This window comes from Centrocercus urophasianus, unplaced genomic scaffold (genome assembly GCF_019232065.1).
Source record: "Centrocercus urophasianus isolate 14NV4802_14NV808 unplaced genomic scaffold, USGS_Curo_1.0 seq_16, whole genome shotgun sequence".
NCBI classification, from domain to species: Eukaryota; Metazoa; Chordata; class Aves; order Galliformes; family Phasianidae; genus Centrocercus; species Centrocercus urophasianus.
Genome location: NW_024884711.1, coordinates 4,596,866 through 4,614,446, shown reverse-complemented (window position 1 = coordinate 4,614,446; position 17,581 = coordinate 4,596,866). Strand labels below are relative to the sequence as shown.

General features: G+C 46.5%; 1 protein-coding gene, 1 long non-coding RNA gene and 2 other non-coding genes across 4 annotated transcripts; 1 reads left to right on the top strand and 3 right to left on the bottom strand.

The window, feature by feature from the left end:
• Window positions 1-6,286: 6,286 nt before the first annotated feature.
• On the bottom strand, window positions 6,287-10,919 carry RPSA (ribosomal protein SA). Its single transcript, XM_042816925.1, has 7 exons — window positions 10,867-10,919; window positions 10,480-10,647; window positions 9,828-9,946; window positions 8,187-8,432; window positions 7,227-7,355; window positions 6,842-7,010; window positions 6,287-6,428 (listed from the first exon to the last, which is right to left on the bottom strand). Exons 2-7 carry the CDS (start codon window positions 10,610-10,612, stop codon window positions 6,334-6,336), a joined length of 891 nt encoding a protein of 296 aa, XP_042672859.1. The 5' UTR covers window positions 10,613-10,647; window positions 10,867-10,919; the 3' UTR covers window positions 6,287-6,333.
• Window positions 7,868-8,023, bottom strand: LOC122159791. The gene has a single exon (XR_006168631.1). It is a non-coding gene; the product is annotated as a small nucleolar RNA SNORA62/SNORA6 family (small nucleolar RNA).
• On the bottom strand, window positions 9,072-9,230 carry LOC122159790. Its single transcript, XR_006168630.1, has one exon. It is a non-coding gene; the product is annotated as a small nucleolar RNA SNORA62/SNORA6 family (small nucleolar RNA).
• Window positions 10,920-14,573: 3,654 nt separating the features above from the next.
• On the top strand, window positions 14,574-16,377 carry LOC122159581. The gene is made up of 3 exons (XR_006168562.1): window positions 14,574-14,758; window positions 14,886-14,954; window positions 15,299-16,377. It is a non-coding gene; the product is annotated as an uncharacterized LOC122159581 (long non-coding RNA).
• The last annotated feature ends 1,204 nt before the right edge of the window (window positions 16,378-17,581 follow it).

Below are 17,581 nucleotides of genomic sequence, written 5' to 3'. Positions count from 1 at the left end.
TAGTAATAAAGCCAAGTGAGTAACCCATAGCATATCACTGGGGAACAGCAGCTGCAGTCATCCCAGCCTCTCTCCTTCCATTCCAACCAACTGCGCAAAGTTGTTTAGGGGAACCACGGCTTCTGCAAAAAGGCTGCAGAACCAAACCTTGCTCTCAATGGGAAGCATTTTACACATATGGGACACTTTATTATTATCATTTAGATTTTTCTAGATAGCAGACACAGTGAATAATCCAGTGTCTAAGCACTACATTGTTAAGGATCTCCCAAATATGAAGTTTACTATCAGGTTAATTAAAACTAGGTGTCAGGAAGACCATCGAAAATCAGGTAGAGAGGGAAAAAAAACCCCAAAAACACATTGTTTCTTCAGTAAATAGAGCACTTTGGCACAGCAGCTTGTGCATCACAGCTGCCCCCTGCTCCATGGGCAGCAGCTGAAGTGGGCAGCTTGGGGGGCTTGCTTTGCACCCCAGCACCAAGTTTGTGCCCCAGCAAAGAGAGCAGCTACACTTTAGGAAGCCCAGCATTTTGCTGGGGAAAGCTGCAGAAGCATTTCCACCCTGCACATGTATAAATAAATAACTAATGGAGACCACAAGCAGCCGCAGCTCAGCAGGGCACCATTGCCCTCTGCTGATAGCAGACTTCTGAAAAAGAGTAAGAGGTGGCAAGGAGGAACCATGCAGAGGGGGTATGTGCATGCTTATAAATTATCTTTCTGGGCTTGGCTGAGGCTATGCAGGTGCCATCGCGAGCCCCTCCTTTGGTCACGGGATAAATAGAGTATGAACAGTTCCATTCACTAAAGGCAAAGGCAAGATAGCGAAAGTCAGGTTCATTTTAGAGGAAATGAAGGAATCTGAGCAAATATGTCAAATATAGAAGAGTTTAAGGACAGATGATAAATATTCAGGGAACATAAGACAAACAGTTGGGAACATACACACACCAAGTATTTCATGCTGACGGCAAGCGTATGGGTGAGAAACTGTCCTTTCACCCTATCCTGGCCCATTGCCATCAACTTTTCTCCTACTCTGAGTGATTCACGCTCAGCTACAGCACAACCACCACTGTAGGAAGGGGAAGAGGGGACCACATATCTGGGATGGTCACTAACACACCGCTTTGACAGATACCAGAATCACACCCAGCAGCATCAGATTCCCAAGAGATGCTACCTCTTGCCCCACTGTCCCTCCCTTGGCAAAGATGTCGCTATGTTTCAGGTCACTATCACAACAGCACATGTGGCACCAAGTGAGCACCACAAGACATGAACTTCAGTCATTCCCAGAGGTGCAAAATACTAGTATTGGATATCCATTTCCTCATCAATAAAACCCTGTCATGCACTACAGTGCTGCCAACAGATGTTCCCTTAATCTGCTGAGATAACCCTGTAAAGGCATCCCAAAATAATTTGCTGCACAGGGTTGCTCCAGCCATGTTGGAAGTGCATCACCCCCACATTGGGATAAGGCTGTTCCACAGCAGCAGAAAGCTGGCAGTGGGGAAACCTTTGCACTGCCCTCAGCATTGAGCCACTGACAAAGCTGGTTACCTTGTACAAAGGCAGTGGAATTGTGATGTAAAACATCTATAGGAAAGCCAAATATCAGGGATGTTTCTTTCAGGCCACTTCCATCCTCATAAATGCCAGTAACACGGAAGAAATTCAGGAACAAAATCAAATATCCATCCAAAGACACAGGGAGGTGCACATAGCCAGGATAGCTTTTTGACTGGGACAAAGCTCACACCTCCTCACTGTAACTCAAACCAGAAGTACAGCAAGACCTCACAGCCATATTCTAATCCTCCTTGTCCTGCCAGGAATGGGAAATGCTGCCTTTCCCCATTCCATTTCCTGCTATTGTTCTACCTGGCAGTGCGTGAGAAGGGAGCCCCAGGAGGTTTGGGGTCCATCAAGGCACCAGGCAGAAGACTGAGGCTTCCCAGAAACAGTGTCTCCAAAGTGACTCCAAGGAATCAGCGCTAGTTCTGTAGCAAGCTCTTCACATACTGCAGTAACCACTTATTCTGATCCTAACCCATGAGAGATGACCATAGGAGGCTCCACGTCATGAGACTCATCCATGGTGGCCTCCATCATACCTCATCTAATCCAATAAGGTCCAAAACCCTATCCTCATCACCTCCGCTTTGCATTACCCCCATGGGAGACGTTTGTTGCCCTGCTTTGTATTTTGTGTTACAATTTATTGTTAGCAGAAGAGCCTCAGAAGTCACTAATCACAAAAGCACTGTCTCACAGTGTTGCACAGCAGAGTGCAACAGCAGCCTTCTCATACCAGAACAGATGCTGTGTTGTACACACACACACTAAGCCTTTCCCACACTGCATCCAGCCAGGAGACTCAGTTCTAACACAGGTACCTACAAAGCAAACATTAGACGCAAGAGCAATCTATCCACACTTTGTGTAATTCTAGAAGGACAGACAGGATTTAAAATCAAATCAAACAAACATAAAGACTTTGTTACTTACCCAAACCTCCAGCTCCTGGTTCCCAAGGGAGCAGAGATTTCTGCATTTCTACTTTTCAGCCAGTGCAGACCAACTTGCAGCCACAAGAGGATGGTTCTCCAGAGCAGGTCTCACCTGTGCACCAGGCGGTGCTGGAAACTTGCAGCATTTTATATCAGAAGTCTCACACTTGACATTTTCATTGAGTTCCTTGCTTCGTATTTGAGGCGTGGTTCAAGAAATCTTAATTCTTAGTTTAAAACAACGTGTAGGAAGAGCCTTGAAGTCAAACTCCAGCAGGAGAAATCCAAGCCACGATCAGGCAAACAAAAGCACATTTAAAGCTAAGCTCACAACTTTTCAAAGGGTTGAACCCTTGAAGTCAGCAAAACCAGTTACTGCATTTCTCAGCTATGTGATGGATGGGCACTGGCTGTTTGCACCACTCAAATAAAACGTGTTCTTTGTACAAAAGAAAGGAGAAATCAGAAGCACTCACCTGTTCCCCTCACAGCAATCCTTGTGGGAAAGGAGAGGAAGTGCTCTAGCACCTGGGGCTTATGGAGCCATACCCAGCTGGGTGAAGAAACCAGGCTTAACACCTGCAGAAAACATGCACTGAGAGGGGAGCATTAGGGTTATATGTATGTTTTTAGTCTTGTTTATCAGTAATCTTGTTTATTAGAGCCTCTAATAGCAAAATAACAAGTTGTAAGAGATTGTTCTGTTAACGTCTGTGTCTCAAAGCTTGCTGGGGACACAGATGGACTTGTTCAAGTGCAGACAAATCCCGAGCAAGGACTGTGAAATGCTTTGTCTGAAGGACACAGATGAACAAGGCCAGGCAAGTCCTGAGCAAAGGTTGTGAGATCCTTTCTCCGGAGAGCTTTGATGGACAAGTCCTGGGCAAAGGTTGTGAGATCCTTTGTGTGGGGGACAAGATGGACAAGGCCGGGGCAAGGAGAGAGCTGAGCTGCAGCTAAATGGCTGTGAAGTGCTCCTTTGTGTGGCCTTGTCTGAGGATGACGGCCATCTCCGGCGGTACTCAATGACTGTTGCTCGAGGCCCCTCCTTGTCACGTAGGCAGGAGAACGAGGATAAAAAGAGGAACCGAAAACCATGAGGAGAGATTTCTGGCAACAGATTCCTCGTGAAGAAGATCAAGGATTCCTGACGATCAGATTCCTCGTGAGGTGACACCTGCATGCTGTCGAACTCTCCTGGCCTGCTGCCTGAGCGCTGCTGCTTCCTCAAGGCTTGCCTCTGCAACCGCCTCCGCTGCCGGCTCGCTGCCCAAGGCCGCCACGCTGCTGCTCCCCGCCCCCCGCTGCCTCGGACCTTCAAACGCCGTGCGACGGACCGCTGCTGGATCGTGCTGGTGACCATCCCCGCTTTACGCAATTCTTGCTTCTTTCCCATCTTTTCTATCGCCCTCCTTCCCTTCCCCGTCTCCCTGATTAGGTTTTGTAATAAACTGGTCAGACCAACAAATTGTTTCTTAATCTCACGCCGGGTATACAGATATTAAAAGAACCTCATCTCCCTCCTATAAATTGTAAGTAAAAGGAAGTGGTACTCACTCTGCTTTCCTCTCCACATGTGCTGCTCATCTCTCCTCATTTAAGCAAAGCCAATAGGGACAAAGTTGTACAACCTGACTTTGCTACTTTGCTTTGAGGAGGAGATAAGTCCCTTCAGAAATGCTGGAGGTGATGTGCCAAGAAAGATGGATGAGCTAGAAAGTTTCTGAAGCATCTTAAATTAGGAGCACTGCATTCCTCTGCTGGAAGCCAACAGCATCCCACAGCTGCTCCCTCAGAGAGAATTATAAAGTACAATCACAGTTTGCAGCTGAGCAGGGAGGCAGCAAGTTTAACACTCGGTTTATATACAAAACCAGTAGTTACACACAGTTGTGAAAAGTGTGGTATGAGGGAAAGTGCACCATCCTGCTGCAGGGAACGAAAAAGCCAGGGGAGGCAGGAGAGTACTGGCTGGACAAGCCCTGCCCGACCTGGGGGCAGTTGGCAGTCGGACAAACCAGGACTAACAGCCCCATCTACCGGGCTATCGGAAATGTTCAGGACTCAGGCTTTGCAGCTGAGCAGCTCATCGTGATCACCCCTGCCAGGTGGAAATGATGCACGTAGTTTTGCCTGCCCCCAGAAGCCCCTTCTGTTAGCACGTCTGAAAAGCTGGCGTGGTCATCATGTGATCTACACCCCATAGTTCCGACCCAAAAGGCAAACAACCCTTCATCCCCTCGGCTCTCTCTCCAGGGGCAAACAAACTCTGGCAGAACCAACTACTTGAGCAACACCACCGAGTTCAGCATCACAAGTGAGGCAGTGATCCTCAGTCAGATTTCTCGGCTGTGCAGCCTCATCTGGGTTTTCAGCCACAGCACGGAAATGAGCAGTGCCTAGGCATATGGTTATGGTAAAAGCTTGTCCGAGTCATTGGCACAACCTCCAGCATCCACAGCTTGAAGATCTGGCAGAGCAGAAGCTGCTGGATCCTGCTGTCCATTCCCTGAGTGCTAGGCATAGAACAAGATTAAAAGCAAACAAAAAAAGTGGTGAGATGCTCCCTGGAAACTCAAGGATGCAATTTTCCCCTGCTTGGGGTTAATCACAGCACTCATCTCTGAGCCAGCCAGGCTGAGTTGCTGACACCGCCATCTTGTGGTTCACCCGCTTTACTAGCAGCCTAGGGGGAAGCAGCTCACTTTGAGGGATCTGCACAACCAGGAGCAAGAAGCCATGTCCCTTAATTAGTCATGTACAAATACAATGGCATGAATTGAGCTCACACCACCAAAAAACCGTCAACTTCATAAATCCCTACTGTCCTTCTTTGTAGTGTCAGTTGCATGATGCATACAGTGGACTCTCACTTTGCATCCCACCCAGCCCAGGTAGTCAGGGTGCCAAATGAGTTGTACTTCAGTACCAACCACTTCTGAAGCAGCCCAAACCCCTCCATATGCTGCCAGTATCTCTTTTCAGTTAGAGTGCAGTGGGCTTTGAGTCTCCACTGGTGCTTTCTACCACAGTCTCCAGGTGAGGCCATTCTCCCCAGCTGCAGTGCAGAGTATGTTTTTTACATCTTGCCCTCCCAGCTCCTTGTGCAACTGAGCCTCTCCAATGGCAGGGCAACACAAAAAGCAGAAAAATCCTTCATTTTTGAGTAGAGCAAACTCTAACATTATCAACATTTTTTACCTGAAACCCAAACCATAATCCCACATCAACTACTGATGAGCTTTCTACAGGCTGAAGCCCAGCTCCTTCAACCTTTCCTCCATAAAGAGGTGCTCCTTTCTCTGATGATCTTCGTGACTCTCCTCTAGACCCACTCCAACAGATCCCCCCATCTTGTGCTGTAGCTCCAGGCCTGAATGCACTACTCCACATGGGGCCTCACAAGGGCACAGCAGAGAGGTACAATCAGCCCCAGCACCCTGCTGGCCACCCCTCTTTTGTTGCAGCTCAGTATCCTGTTGGCCTTCCAAGCTGCAAAAGCACACTGCTGGCTCATGTCATTTTTTTGTCCACTAGAACACTCAAGTCCCTCTCTGCAAGGCTGCTCTCACTGATTTTTTTCTCCCTATCTGCATACATCTAGAATTTCTATGACCCAGGTGGATGGTCTTGCACCTGACACTGCTGAACTTCATACTGTTCACACAGGCCCACTTCTCAAGTCTGTGAGGCCTTTGGCTGACATCCCAACCCTCCAGCATGTTGAACAAAAAAACCCATACCAACCAGCACTCGTACAAGCAGAATGGATATTAAACTGATCTTTATTTTTGACAGTACAGCGGCTCTGAAGTTAAGACCACTCTGTGGTAGTCCCAACCCACTCTGTAGCTTGGGCAGTGGGAGCTGCTGACCAGTCCTCAGTGGCAGGCTGGGCACTCCAGTCCTCTGAAATTACAAACAACAAAATTCATTGCATTCCTACTCTTTTTATCCATAAAACACAGTGCACACTGCCATTCTTGTACAGGTATATGCAAGTACACAAACTATTCTTCTCATGACTCCAAATCAACTTAGTTGGGACTTCCAAGTGCAGTAACTAAGGTACGCACTCACATCCACTCTGCCTTAAAAATGCATCATTTTACTGCTTAAAGACATTGCTGGCAAAAACTTGCATAAAGCAAGTGAAGTATACTCCTCAATTTTCCCTACAAAATACCAGCATCTGTGACTTGTTAAAGACAGATGAATCAGTACACCAGCACTGTGCACAACCCTGCAGCTAATCATACAGTGACAATTTATTTCTGCTCTCTAGATCCCAATTCCTCTAGACACCCCTTCACACAACTGACCTGTGGGGAACTGCTGGATTGGCACAGATGGGACCTGCACTCCCTCAGACCAATCTGCAACCTCAGGCTGAGGAGGAGCAGTGAATTCAGGAGCTGGGGCTGTCCATTCGGTCTGGAACTCCTCCTTTGTCACTGCTTTCTCAGCAGCAGCCTGCTCCTCCTTCTCAATCTGCAATGAAGAACACAGACGACATAGCACAGGAACAGACACTCCTCACCACACACCAGACAACATGTACCAGCTGACAGACAACTAATTAAATTAGACACTAACTCTCAAATCTTTGAGACTGGCAAGTATCTGCCCTCAGGGGCAAGCACAGAGAACCATGGGCAGGTACACAAGCAGCACATCTCACTCACACTCCCTCCCACAGGTCTTTACCTCCTCAGGATCCCTGTAGAAGTACAAGTCAGGCATGACTTCCCATGGATGTTCACGGGAGATGGTGCCACGCATGCGCAGGACCTCTCGAGCCAGCATCCACCACATCAGGCCCACTGAATGGGCTCCCTGGAACAGGAAAATGAAGTTACATTAAGATCTGCTTCAAATATACACCTTTAAATGCCTTTTCCCTCCCCTGCCCTTACACACCTTTAAAGGGAAACTTATTTGCACACAAAATTCTTTTCAGGCAAGAGAATCCCTGACAGACCTATGATGTCCATGGACTCAGGACACAGCAGCTCTTCAAATTCACAGAAACATTGTCAGGTCTCTGCAGCACTGCAGTCACCTGCATTTGAATTTGCCTCAATCAGTACTCCTATTCAATGTCCCATGTAAATCTTATCCAAAAACACAAGGATTACACATCCATATCACATGCTAATACAAAGAAATTAATCTTACAGACTCATTCCAGCTCAGATTTGGCTTACATTGTTTTGTTAGTAGCAGTGTCTAGATAGAGATCAAAGCTAGTTTACCACTTCCCTAGATTTTACCTTCCAGCTGCTAGTAAGAATCTATTTCATAAGAGTTTCTTCACAGAGTCACATTACTTTTCTTTCATGTTCATGAACTGTGGCAAGATTGACTACCAAACTCCTTTCACTGGGACACGAAGACCTTCAGGCTGTCAGTAAGTCCTGCCATGTTACTGTAGCACACATCCTACGCTTGAGAGTTCCTTGGCCAGAAGTTGGCCTCAGCTCCAAGCTCCAACAGTGTGCAAGCCCAAACCCTCCTCACCTACCTGTTGGCTTGGCAGAAATTTATTAGCTAACCACCCAGGGAGTCACACCATAAACACACTAACCTTCCCTACCAAAAACCATCTATTTTGCAACCTACAGCACACTCTAGAGAAAGCAGCTTTACGTTCTGCAAAGCAGTAACCTTGTTGTTGCAGGGGATAGCAATGTCCACATAGCGCAGTGGGGAGTCAGTGTTGCACAGTGCAATGGTGGGGATGTTGACATAAGAAGCCTCAGTCAGTGGCTGATGATCAGCTCGGGGATCTGTAACAACCAGGAGCCGTGGCTCACGGAAAGCCGCCTGGATCTGATTTGTGAAAGTACCAGGAGTGAAACGTCCAGCAATAGGAGTAGCCCCGGTGGCAGCAGCAAACTTCAGAACAGCACGCTGCAAAACAAATCAAGAAGTGAACTAGGAAATTCAGTTTCAACCAACTCACCCTAGTATGTTATCAGTGACCACGTAAACTTGTTTCCATTCCTATGGCACCAGGGCTCAACGTACCATTTCTCTGGATGAGTGAAAATCATACTGCTTTTAAAGATAACTACACCACAGAAAGGAGTGATAAGAACACATCCACCAGCAAGGCTGTGCAGTCAGTGTGAAGAACGAGTTTCTCTCCCCCCATTAAACTGTGTTGTATGCTCCACTCCAAAGTTAAGAACCTCCATCAAACCATGAAAAGGGTAGATTAAACAAATGGCATTACAGAATCATCTAGGTTGGAAAGCGATGCTTCAAGATCACCAAGTCCAACCATCAAAGTGACCTACAAAGTTCAATTCCTAAACCACATTCCTGCTCTCCCTGGACTGTTTTCGAGTCTTATAGAAAAAAAAAAAAAGCCATTCTCCTCCATTATTTCTGCATCCATTTACTACGCAGTAGCATAACATTCATTAACTACAAAGAAGGCTCACTAGTAGTACATATATGGAAACTGTAACACTGTCCACTAAGATTGCAACTGCTAGCTCCTGCTCATTTGCAATAGTTTCTAATTTCTCAAGAGTAAGCCACAGAGCATGTGGCAGAGCTGCTATCAAACACCAATCATAGAGGCAGCTCCTCTCCTGGCATTAGCAAGCACTCTGCCAACTGCCTTGTTGTAGCACACCTCCGACACTTGAGAGCTCATCGGTCAGGAACTGACCTCAGCATCAAGCTTTAACAGTGTGCAAGTTGGATAAGTAGGTGCTCCCATCTTTCTTTTGTAAATCCACTCAACGTCATTCTGCATTTTCTCCTATGTTTGTGGCACTATCTAGATTAGGACAAAGAAATTAAGTTTAGCAGTAAATCTCAGTGACAATTAGATTTAATTTGAATGGTGCATCCCTTTCTATGAAAGTTTCTCTGCTTAAAATCTACAGGAAAAATCTGAAATGTTTGTTTCCTTGTTACAATTCCCCTTCTAGTAAAAGAACATTATTCCCTCTTTGGAAAAAAAACCTTAGATCTATCAGGTGCTTTTTGTTCCCAAAAGCCACGCTGATGAACCCAAAAATGGAGGAGGTCCAGCAGAATATATTCAAATAAGGCTAAAAGGAAAAAAACATACAGTTCAACTACTCATATCTGCCCTGAAATCTACAGGATCTGAGGCTGTGCACAAACCCTCTATAGAGCTGCTCTACACTTCAACCACAGCAAAAGAAATACACCTCTGAAGCTGTTGGGTCACTGTTTATCATCACGCTGCCAATGGCATGCACTGCTACAGGGCAACAGTCCTGCCCCCAAGACTGAATGCCTCAGGTAAGTAAAGAACTCCCATACCTGTCCAGTATTCCTGGAAGAAATGACGCTCACATCAGCTGGATTCTCAATAGCCACAATAGCACGGGCTGCCAGGAGGAGCTTCTCCCAGGTCCTCTTGAGATTGATGATGTAAATACCTACAGGTGACAAAACAATTTAGATAACAAGTAAAGAAATTTCTAAATCAAGACAGCACTCGCCTGCTATTAAACTTGTCACAGAGCTGCAGTTACTACAAAACACAAGTTAGCAGAAAGCTGTTCCAAGAAAAATCCAACAACATGATTTTAAGATAGTTTAACTGTAGCCATTATGGTCCAACCCATAAGTACAGACCTGTGTCTGTTACGAGCTGGAACCTTTTCACATGGTGAAGTTTAGATTTAAGAACAGCACAAGAAGCACGAATTACTACTCAGACTACACTTATTGCTACATTGCTACAGTCAGGAACTAGTAGAGACGCCTCAATCCAAATGATTCCTTTGTGTTCTATCAGAAGTGCTTTGTTTTATTTTTTTGAGGAACGATATTTGTTTGGATTTCTGTACTTTGCAGGGTCACGAACTACTGGGAAACAGAAACGGTAGCACTCAGCTTTTTCTGTTTTGCCCATCAACTCCCAGCTAGCCCAGCAGTTGCACCCCGGACTCCCACCCCAGCGATCTACCATCGCTCTTCCTCTTGTAGATATATTGCTCCATCTGGAAGTCGAGATTGGTGCCTCCCAGGTGGGTCCCGGCAGCGAGGAATTTGAGGACATCCTCCTCCTTCATCTGCAGGACATCGAGACCTCCGGACATCGTGGAGTTTCCCTTAAGAAGCAACGACAGGGAACCTGCGGGCACAACCACCCAGCTCAGTCCCTCACGTGGCGGGCGCCCCGGCCGCCATCTTGCCCGCGCCGGCGGCCTACCCTTCAATCCCCCTCTGCTTCCCCGAGGAAGCTCGGCCCGCTGAGGGGAGCACGCATAGAACACCCGCTAAGAGCCATTAACGCCTCAAGGTGCGCGCACCGCCACCAGCCCCCAAACCGCCCGCCGGAGCCACGACTCACGCGGACAACGCCGTGTGGAGGCCTCGGCGGGCGCCGAACGAAAAGGAAGCCGTGGGCCGTATGACGTCAATATATAGCCTCCCCGACAGCCAATGGGAGCGACGCGTTCACCGGAAAGGGCGGGGCTCCGCGGGTTGCTAAGGAAGTATGCGCCTAGCGACCCGCGGCCTGCGTGTGTCGTGGCGGACTGCGGGGCGGGTGGGCGTGGCTCGTCTGTGCCATGGGGGAAGCCGCGGCAGGAGAAGGGAGGGGTTGATTCGTGTTACCCTTAAGCGCTGCTGGACCAGTAGCGATGTGCTGACCAAAATAGTCTAACCACAATCCTCGCCCCAAAAAGGAGCAGCGGGCATTTTGATATGTCACTGGTGAAATAAGTCACACTTAGCACTAGTGTTTCATCACATTCCTTTGGCTTCCAATTTCGCCATTAGGCGTTTCCTTTAATAAGCGTTTGAGATTCTGCTTGTCATCATGTTTCTACGTACCCCGTCCCTTGGCTCTTCCACAGTGCTCTTTGCCACCCTGAAGGCAAGCTGAGGAGTGCAGTGGGCAGCCAGCACCTGTTTGTGACAAAAGTAACACCTTGCCCATCATTCTGCATATAAATTCCTCTTTCCCTATCAAAAATCACCTTCAGTCTTCCTGTCCGGTGGATGATTCACATGGAACAAGGTTACCCTTCACCCCTTTGTGGTGCCAACTGATTTGCCTGGCAGCACTCTACCTGGTATTTCAGGTGGTTTGCTGCTTGCTGAGCTTTGAGACACTACAAAGCTTCACCAAATATGTTACCAGTGACCAGTTGATGTTCCTTTCATTGTACCAGTGTCTGTTATTCATTTGAATCAATAAAAAAATCTGTCATTGTATTACTGAATGGTAATAGAATGAATAGAATACTGAACTGGGAAGCTCTAGAAGTGCTTCAGCTTACTTGTGCAATGAAACGGAAGATTATTACAGCAAAAAGAGTGTTCATCCACAGTGCGAGGCTGTTCCTGCTATGCCTCACTTCGTGTGACAAATACATTTCCTTGTGGACAATGTCATGCACTAGGCTAGCAATGGCTTTAGTGGCACTGCAGCTAGAACCATGAAACAAACTACCTGACTGGTATGAGTGAAGCATATGAAGAGTGAAGAGGAATGCAGTTATGACCGTGCTGCAGAACATAAATTTATAGAAAGCTGCCCTTCATTCTTCAGCTTCTTGGATGATAGTATCTGCCAAAACTACATGATTTATTTGTCACTATTCTTTAAGAGAGTAATTCATACATTTGCCACGTGGTGGGGACAAAGGTATGTAAAACCATGCCATGCTGAAATGAGCAAGAATCATAGAATCATAGAATTTCTTAGGTTGGAAAGAACCATAAAGATAATCTAGTTCCAACTCCCCTGCTGTGGGCAGGGCTGCTACCCACCAGACCAGGCTGCCCAAGGCCCCATCCAACCTGGCCTGGAATACCACCAGGGATGGGGCATCCACAGCTTCTCTGGGCAGCCTGTGCCAGAGCCTCACCACCTTCATAATGAAAAACTTCCTCCTAACAACTAACCTAAATTTCCTGCTATGTGGAGAGCGAAAGTTGACATTTGGGATTATGTTCAACATATTTGTCCTAGCAGGAGATTCTGGGTGGGAGGAGACAGGTGCTGTTACTGCAGTGCGTGGTATGCTTGGTCTGGAAAACACTGTAGAAGAATAATAATTTTTAAAATTGTATTAGAAGTTTATTTGAACATGATTGAAAGATTAGTAGAGAAAATGCAATACATGCAGTGTTATCAAATGAGTGCTGCTCATAAGCATTCCAAGCTCCTCTGCAATCTCTAATTTCTTATACTTGCACCTTGGGCCTTTTCAGGTGGACTAACTCTTCCATCTGCAAGAGCTCTTGCTCCACAACTCATGAAAGGCCTTGGAAGGGTCATAAAGCTTGACAGTATTTTTAATTATTTTCTTAAGCAACCTGAAAATTCACTTTTTTTGTGTACTGAGACACTTCAAAATGGCTCAATCACTAATCACAGAGTCATAGAATGGTTTGGGTTGGAAGGGACATTTAGTTCCAGCTCCTCTACTATAGCCACCTCCCACTAGACCAGGTTGCTCAGAGCCCCATCCAGCCTGGTCTTGAACAACTCCAGGGAGGGGGCATTAACAGCCTCTGTGGGCAACCTGTTCAGGTGCCTCACTACTCTCACAGGAAATAATGTCTTCCTAACATCTATTCTAAATCTATCCTCTTCGAGTTTAAAACCATTTCTCCTGTCCTGTTGCTACATGCCCTTATAAAAAGTCCCTCCACAGCTTTCCTGTAGGCACCCTCCAGGTACTGGCAGGCTGCTATATGGTCCCCCTGGAGCCTTCTCCAGGCTGAAAAGCCCCAGCTCTCAGCTGGTAGTTGGGGGAAAGGTTAAGTGGCAGGGGGAGATCATAGAATCATTTGAGTTGGAAGGGACCCTTAATGGCCACCTAGTCCAGCTCCCTGCAGTGAACAGGGACATCTGCAGCTAGATCACTGCTCAGTGCCCCATTCAGCCTGGCCTTGAGTGAGTCCAAGGACAGCATCCATCACATCTCTGGGCAACCTTTTGCAATGTCTCACTATCCTTATTGTTAATAAATAAATAAGTTCCTTATATCCAGTCTTAACCTTCCCTCTTTCAGTTTGAAACCACCACAGCAGACTCTGCTGAAAAGTATGTCTCCTACCTTATCATCCCCCTTTAGATACTGAAAGATCACAATCAGGTCTTCTTGAAGCCTTCTCTAGTCTGAACAGACCCAGCTCTTTCAGCTTGTGTAATGGAGATGGTGACCACTGACTCAGCTTAAAGCCAAAAATGCCTCCTCCACAGCGGGGAGCATGCATGCTAGTTTGGGTACATAGAGCCAATAGAAAACAAGTAGATATATCTAATGCTATTTCTTGCAGTAAATGTCTATGTAACTACAGACTAATATAAGTACTATTTTGTGGGTCTGCTGAAGGTGTGCTAGCTTTGTGAAATTTGCACCTAGCACCCATCTTTGCACAAATACAAACTAAATACATTTTTTGTTCTCTGTGTATAGGATTGGCAGGTAGGACACCAGCTACCAGATGCCATTTGCAGGACAATGTTAAAGGAGTTTAAAATGGCTGCAGTCAGTTTTTGGCAGCCTGAAGTCTGCAGCTCAGTCCACTGCTTAGGCAGCGAGATGGTTTCAGAAAACCACAGAGCTAGAGAAGGTTTCCTGCATAGATCAGGTCTGTCTGCAGGACTTCAGCTCTTACTCAGTGTATGTCCATTTCTGTTCGTAGACTTAGATGCCTTCAGCAAAACATAAGTTTGTGTCGTAAAACCATTGAGATCAGTGGTTGTAGATTCGAACAATTAACAATGATTTAAATCCATGGAAACCAGGAGGGTAAGATGTGTAGATAAAAATTAAATATGATAGCACCTTTAATACCAGTCAGGTGAAGAACGGCAGTAGCTGTGGCTCTGAAGTGCTTCCTTGTTTCTGTGTGGTTGTTTCTGTTGTGGCTGTGTGGTTCCAACATGTCACCAACTTGAGATGCGGAAAGCTGGTGCACAGAACAAACACCCTGTTTCTATGTGCTAGAAACCCTCAGTGCAGCCAACAAATGCGGCAGTTAGCACAGAAGGAAAAGAGAAGGAGGCCTCAGCTAAATTCTTGTTGGCATAAGCAAAAAGCTGGGAAAGAACAGCTTTTCTGTATGTGTTGCATTTGAGGCTATTCAAAGTGATCTCCAGCTCTTGTTCATAGCTTGCTTTAAGTCAGTTCTGCATGTTTCTCATGTGATAAAGAATGAAACTTATCCTGATTACTGCAGTAAGTTTGCTTCTTCACCAGCTGGGATATTTCTTTATGAGGGTAAGATCTTCATAGCTGTTATGATCTGCGCTAATGAAATCCAGTGGAGCTGATTTTCATTTCACTTTTTGTGTGTGTCAGCATGAACAGACAGCTCACTTACAGTTGTATGTTGTGTTCTGTGCAGAAAGCTACAGTACAGGAGGGATCTGTATGCAGATGGCAGTGAGCCAAAGGTGACACAGGACCCTTCATGGTGAGTTTTGAAACTAAGTCATGAAATACTGTGGTGGCTTGGGAGAAGTGGCCAAGGGGAATGCAAATATGCTCCCAGCGTTACAGAGCTTGCTGAAGTCTAATTATGGCTTTAAGATATTTTTGTTTTAAGTTTTAGACTGGGTGAGTTTGTGACAGAACACCCCTGCCACAACTGCTGGATTATTTCCCATTAAATGGAGGCCTAATTCAGGTCTGCTTTGTGTTCTCAAATATTAGCAGTGTGCTGTTTAAATGTAGTAATGCGATTACTTTCTCTACGGTTGAGCCAGGAATTTGATTTGTGGGTCCTTTCTAGCTCACAGAATCACTCTATGATTTCAGATCTGTGTGGTCTGGGGCTATTTTGAACTGTCAGTACCAGCAAGGCAGTGACATCTCTGAAGAAGCCTTGTGCAGAGCAGCAGGGTTGGAGCCCAGGATGCCCAATGGGACACAGAAGGCTTTTCCTGAACATAGGAGTAGCCTTAGCAAGCAAGATGGCACACGGGAGTGAATCCACAAAAAGGAGTCCTCAGCATATGGTCACTTCTGCAGCAGCAATGAGACTTGAGGCAGGATGGCACAGAAGCATCACTGAGTTCGTGCCAACCTCTGAGAAGTCCATCAGCAAGGTTGAGGTTCCTGGCGTGCTCACAAAGCCTCAGAAAGACAATCTCCCTGGCAGCTAACCCAGGCTGCTGGGAAGAGCAACAGCCCTTGCTAGGAGCCACCTCTGAGCAAGGAGTCTGTAATGGGATCCCCAAGTGGAGGGAAAGCCACCTGGCTGCTGCACAGACATCTGTGCAGAAGGGATCCTCTGAAGAATGGGTTGAATGGTTTATTTGGTGGGTGACATGAGAGAGGATCAGGAAGGCAGATCTTTGGGCTCCATCTTTGCCATCAAGCATGTCTGGAGGTGTCATGCAGGTGATAGTATGGAGTCAGTGGAGGAAAATCCGCACTAAGACCAAAATGAGAACATAAATACACAGCCATCTCCCACAAAGGTTTGCACTGTTCATGTTGCCTAGGATTCCTCAATGAAGAGGTGGGAACTCAGCTAAATGAGACGCTGGCTTCTCTGATGCCTCAGCCCAGTGCCTTGAAAGGGTGCTTTGGTCCACTGCCAGAAGGCAACTGAGGAAATGGAGAGTGAAGGCGTTGGCTTCAGCCAGTCTGTGCACAGCCTCCCTACTATCCATGGAGTTACTGAGTTACAGGTGTTGTTTAAGCCTTTTTTTCCCTGTCCCACAAAGTTCTGGTCTGGTAGTTCCATTCAGTGGAACTGATGAGCATCCAGTGAAGGGGATACAGTTGTGCAGCACCATGCCTAGGATCCCATTGACAAAGATGCAGAAATAGTCAAGCCGAGAGGATTATGGCCTCACACTGCTTCAGGAAGGACATCCCACAGGTGGGAAACAGAGGTGTTAGCCAGCTAACACAGTCTTCCTATGGTCAATAAAAGACACATTACCTTTTCTACGTTGTGCGAGTCCTTCCTTCTCATCTCACGTTGTCTGTGTGTCCCTCTTCCCCCTGTCCCTGGACCATGAAGAGGAAGAGTCTGTTCCAGGGTGACCCCCATGGGGAAGGGAGGAGAGGGCTTTGCTTCCCTTATCCTGTTAGAACAGAGAGAAAAGGCAACTGGCAGAAGGCAACCAGGGTCACTGGAGGTCTGGAGGTGTTGTGTGTTGTGTTTTGTTTTTTTTTTTTTTTAAAGTTGATGGTATTTTTATTTGAAGCAACAGATTATCTTCATTACCCTGTATCTGTTTTTACACCTTGGTTTCATTTTTATGTGTGGAGATGGGCCCATATCCAGTGAAGCTGTGCAGTATTGTACAAAAGCAGTGTTTGCAGACATTAACACACGCAGTGCACAGCCTAACAGGTGAACTTCGGGTCCTTCCAAGTACAGGTTTAACTGAGTGCATGGTACACTGGGAAAAGAAAGAACCATTCTCCTGTAGCTGCGTGGCTTTTGTCCAGAGGTGGTCCCACTTGCCTTTATGCAAACACAGTGACTGAATTTTGTGAGGCTGTTTGTCATTGCATATCATGCTACATACTTCTGTGGAAACTGCCTCTGGGAACAGCTACAGCTTTCTTCAGAAACGTGCTGAAAACTCCATGAAACTGAGGATAGTACTCAGTGCAGTGACAACTCATGCAGTGCATGGAGGCAGGGTTCTTTTTCTGAAGATATAATTTTCCCTTCAGCTTGCAGTTTCATGGGAGAAAAATGTGTCACAACTGCATTACTGAAGTTAGAACTGCTATCTGTTAGAGCCTTACTAGTATTATCTTCATAAATTCCAGCTTGGCCTGCATTCCAAAGGCTTTTCTTTCACATGTTGGAGAAACAAAGCCTTCTAGTTCTACAGAAGTTGCAGATGTCTCATCTTTAGCCTCATTTTGCCTGTTTTTTTTTTTAGTAGAAGGCAGAGTAAAGGCAATGTTTTATTACAAGGACTTCAGCTGTTCCCTTCCCCGCCCCCCAGGGTTGACAAACCTGTCCCTTATCTCTCCTCCCAGCTGGACAGTTGGCAGTGGTGCGAACAGAAACGCCCTCTGAAGTGAATGTGGGTCTGCAAGGCAGCAGCTCTGGGAGCTCTGCATGCT

Bases quoted from the DNA above. Each gene is read 5' to 3' on its own strand.
- RPSA (XM_042816925.1), bottom strand. From the start codon at position 10,612: ATGTCCGGAGGTCTCGATGTCCTGCAGATGAAGGAGGAGGATGTCCTC. The intron at 9,947-10,479 runs GTAGATCGCTGG...TGTCACCTGTAG, and splicing joins CTACAAGAGGAAGAGCGATG to GTATTTACATCATCAATCTC. The intron at 6,429-6,841 runs GTCAGTTGTGTG...TTGTAATTTCAG, and splicing joins AATCCAGCAGTTCCCCACAG to AGGACTGGAGTGCCCAGCCT.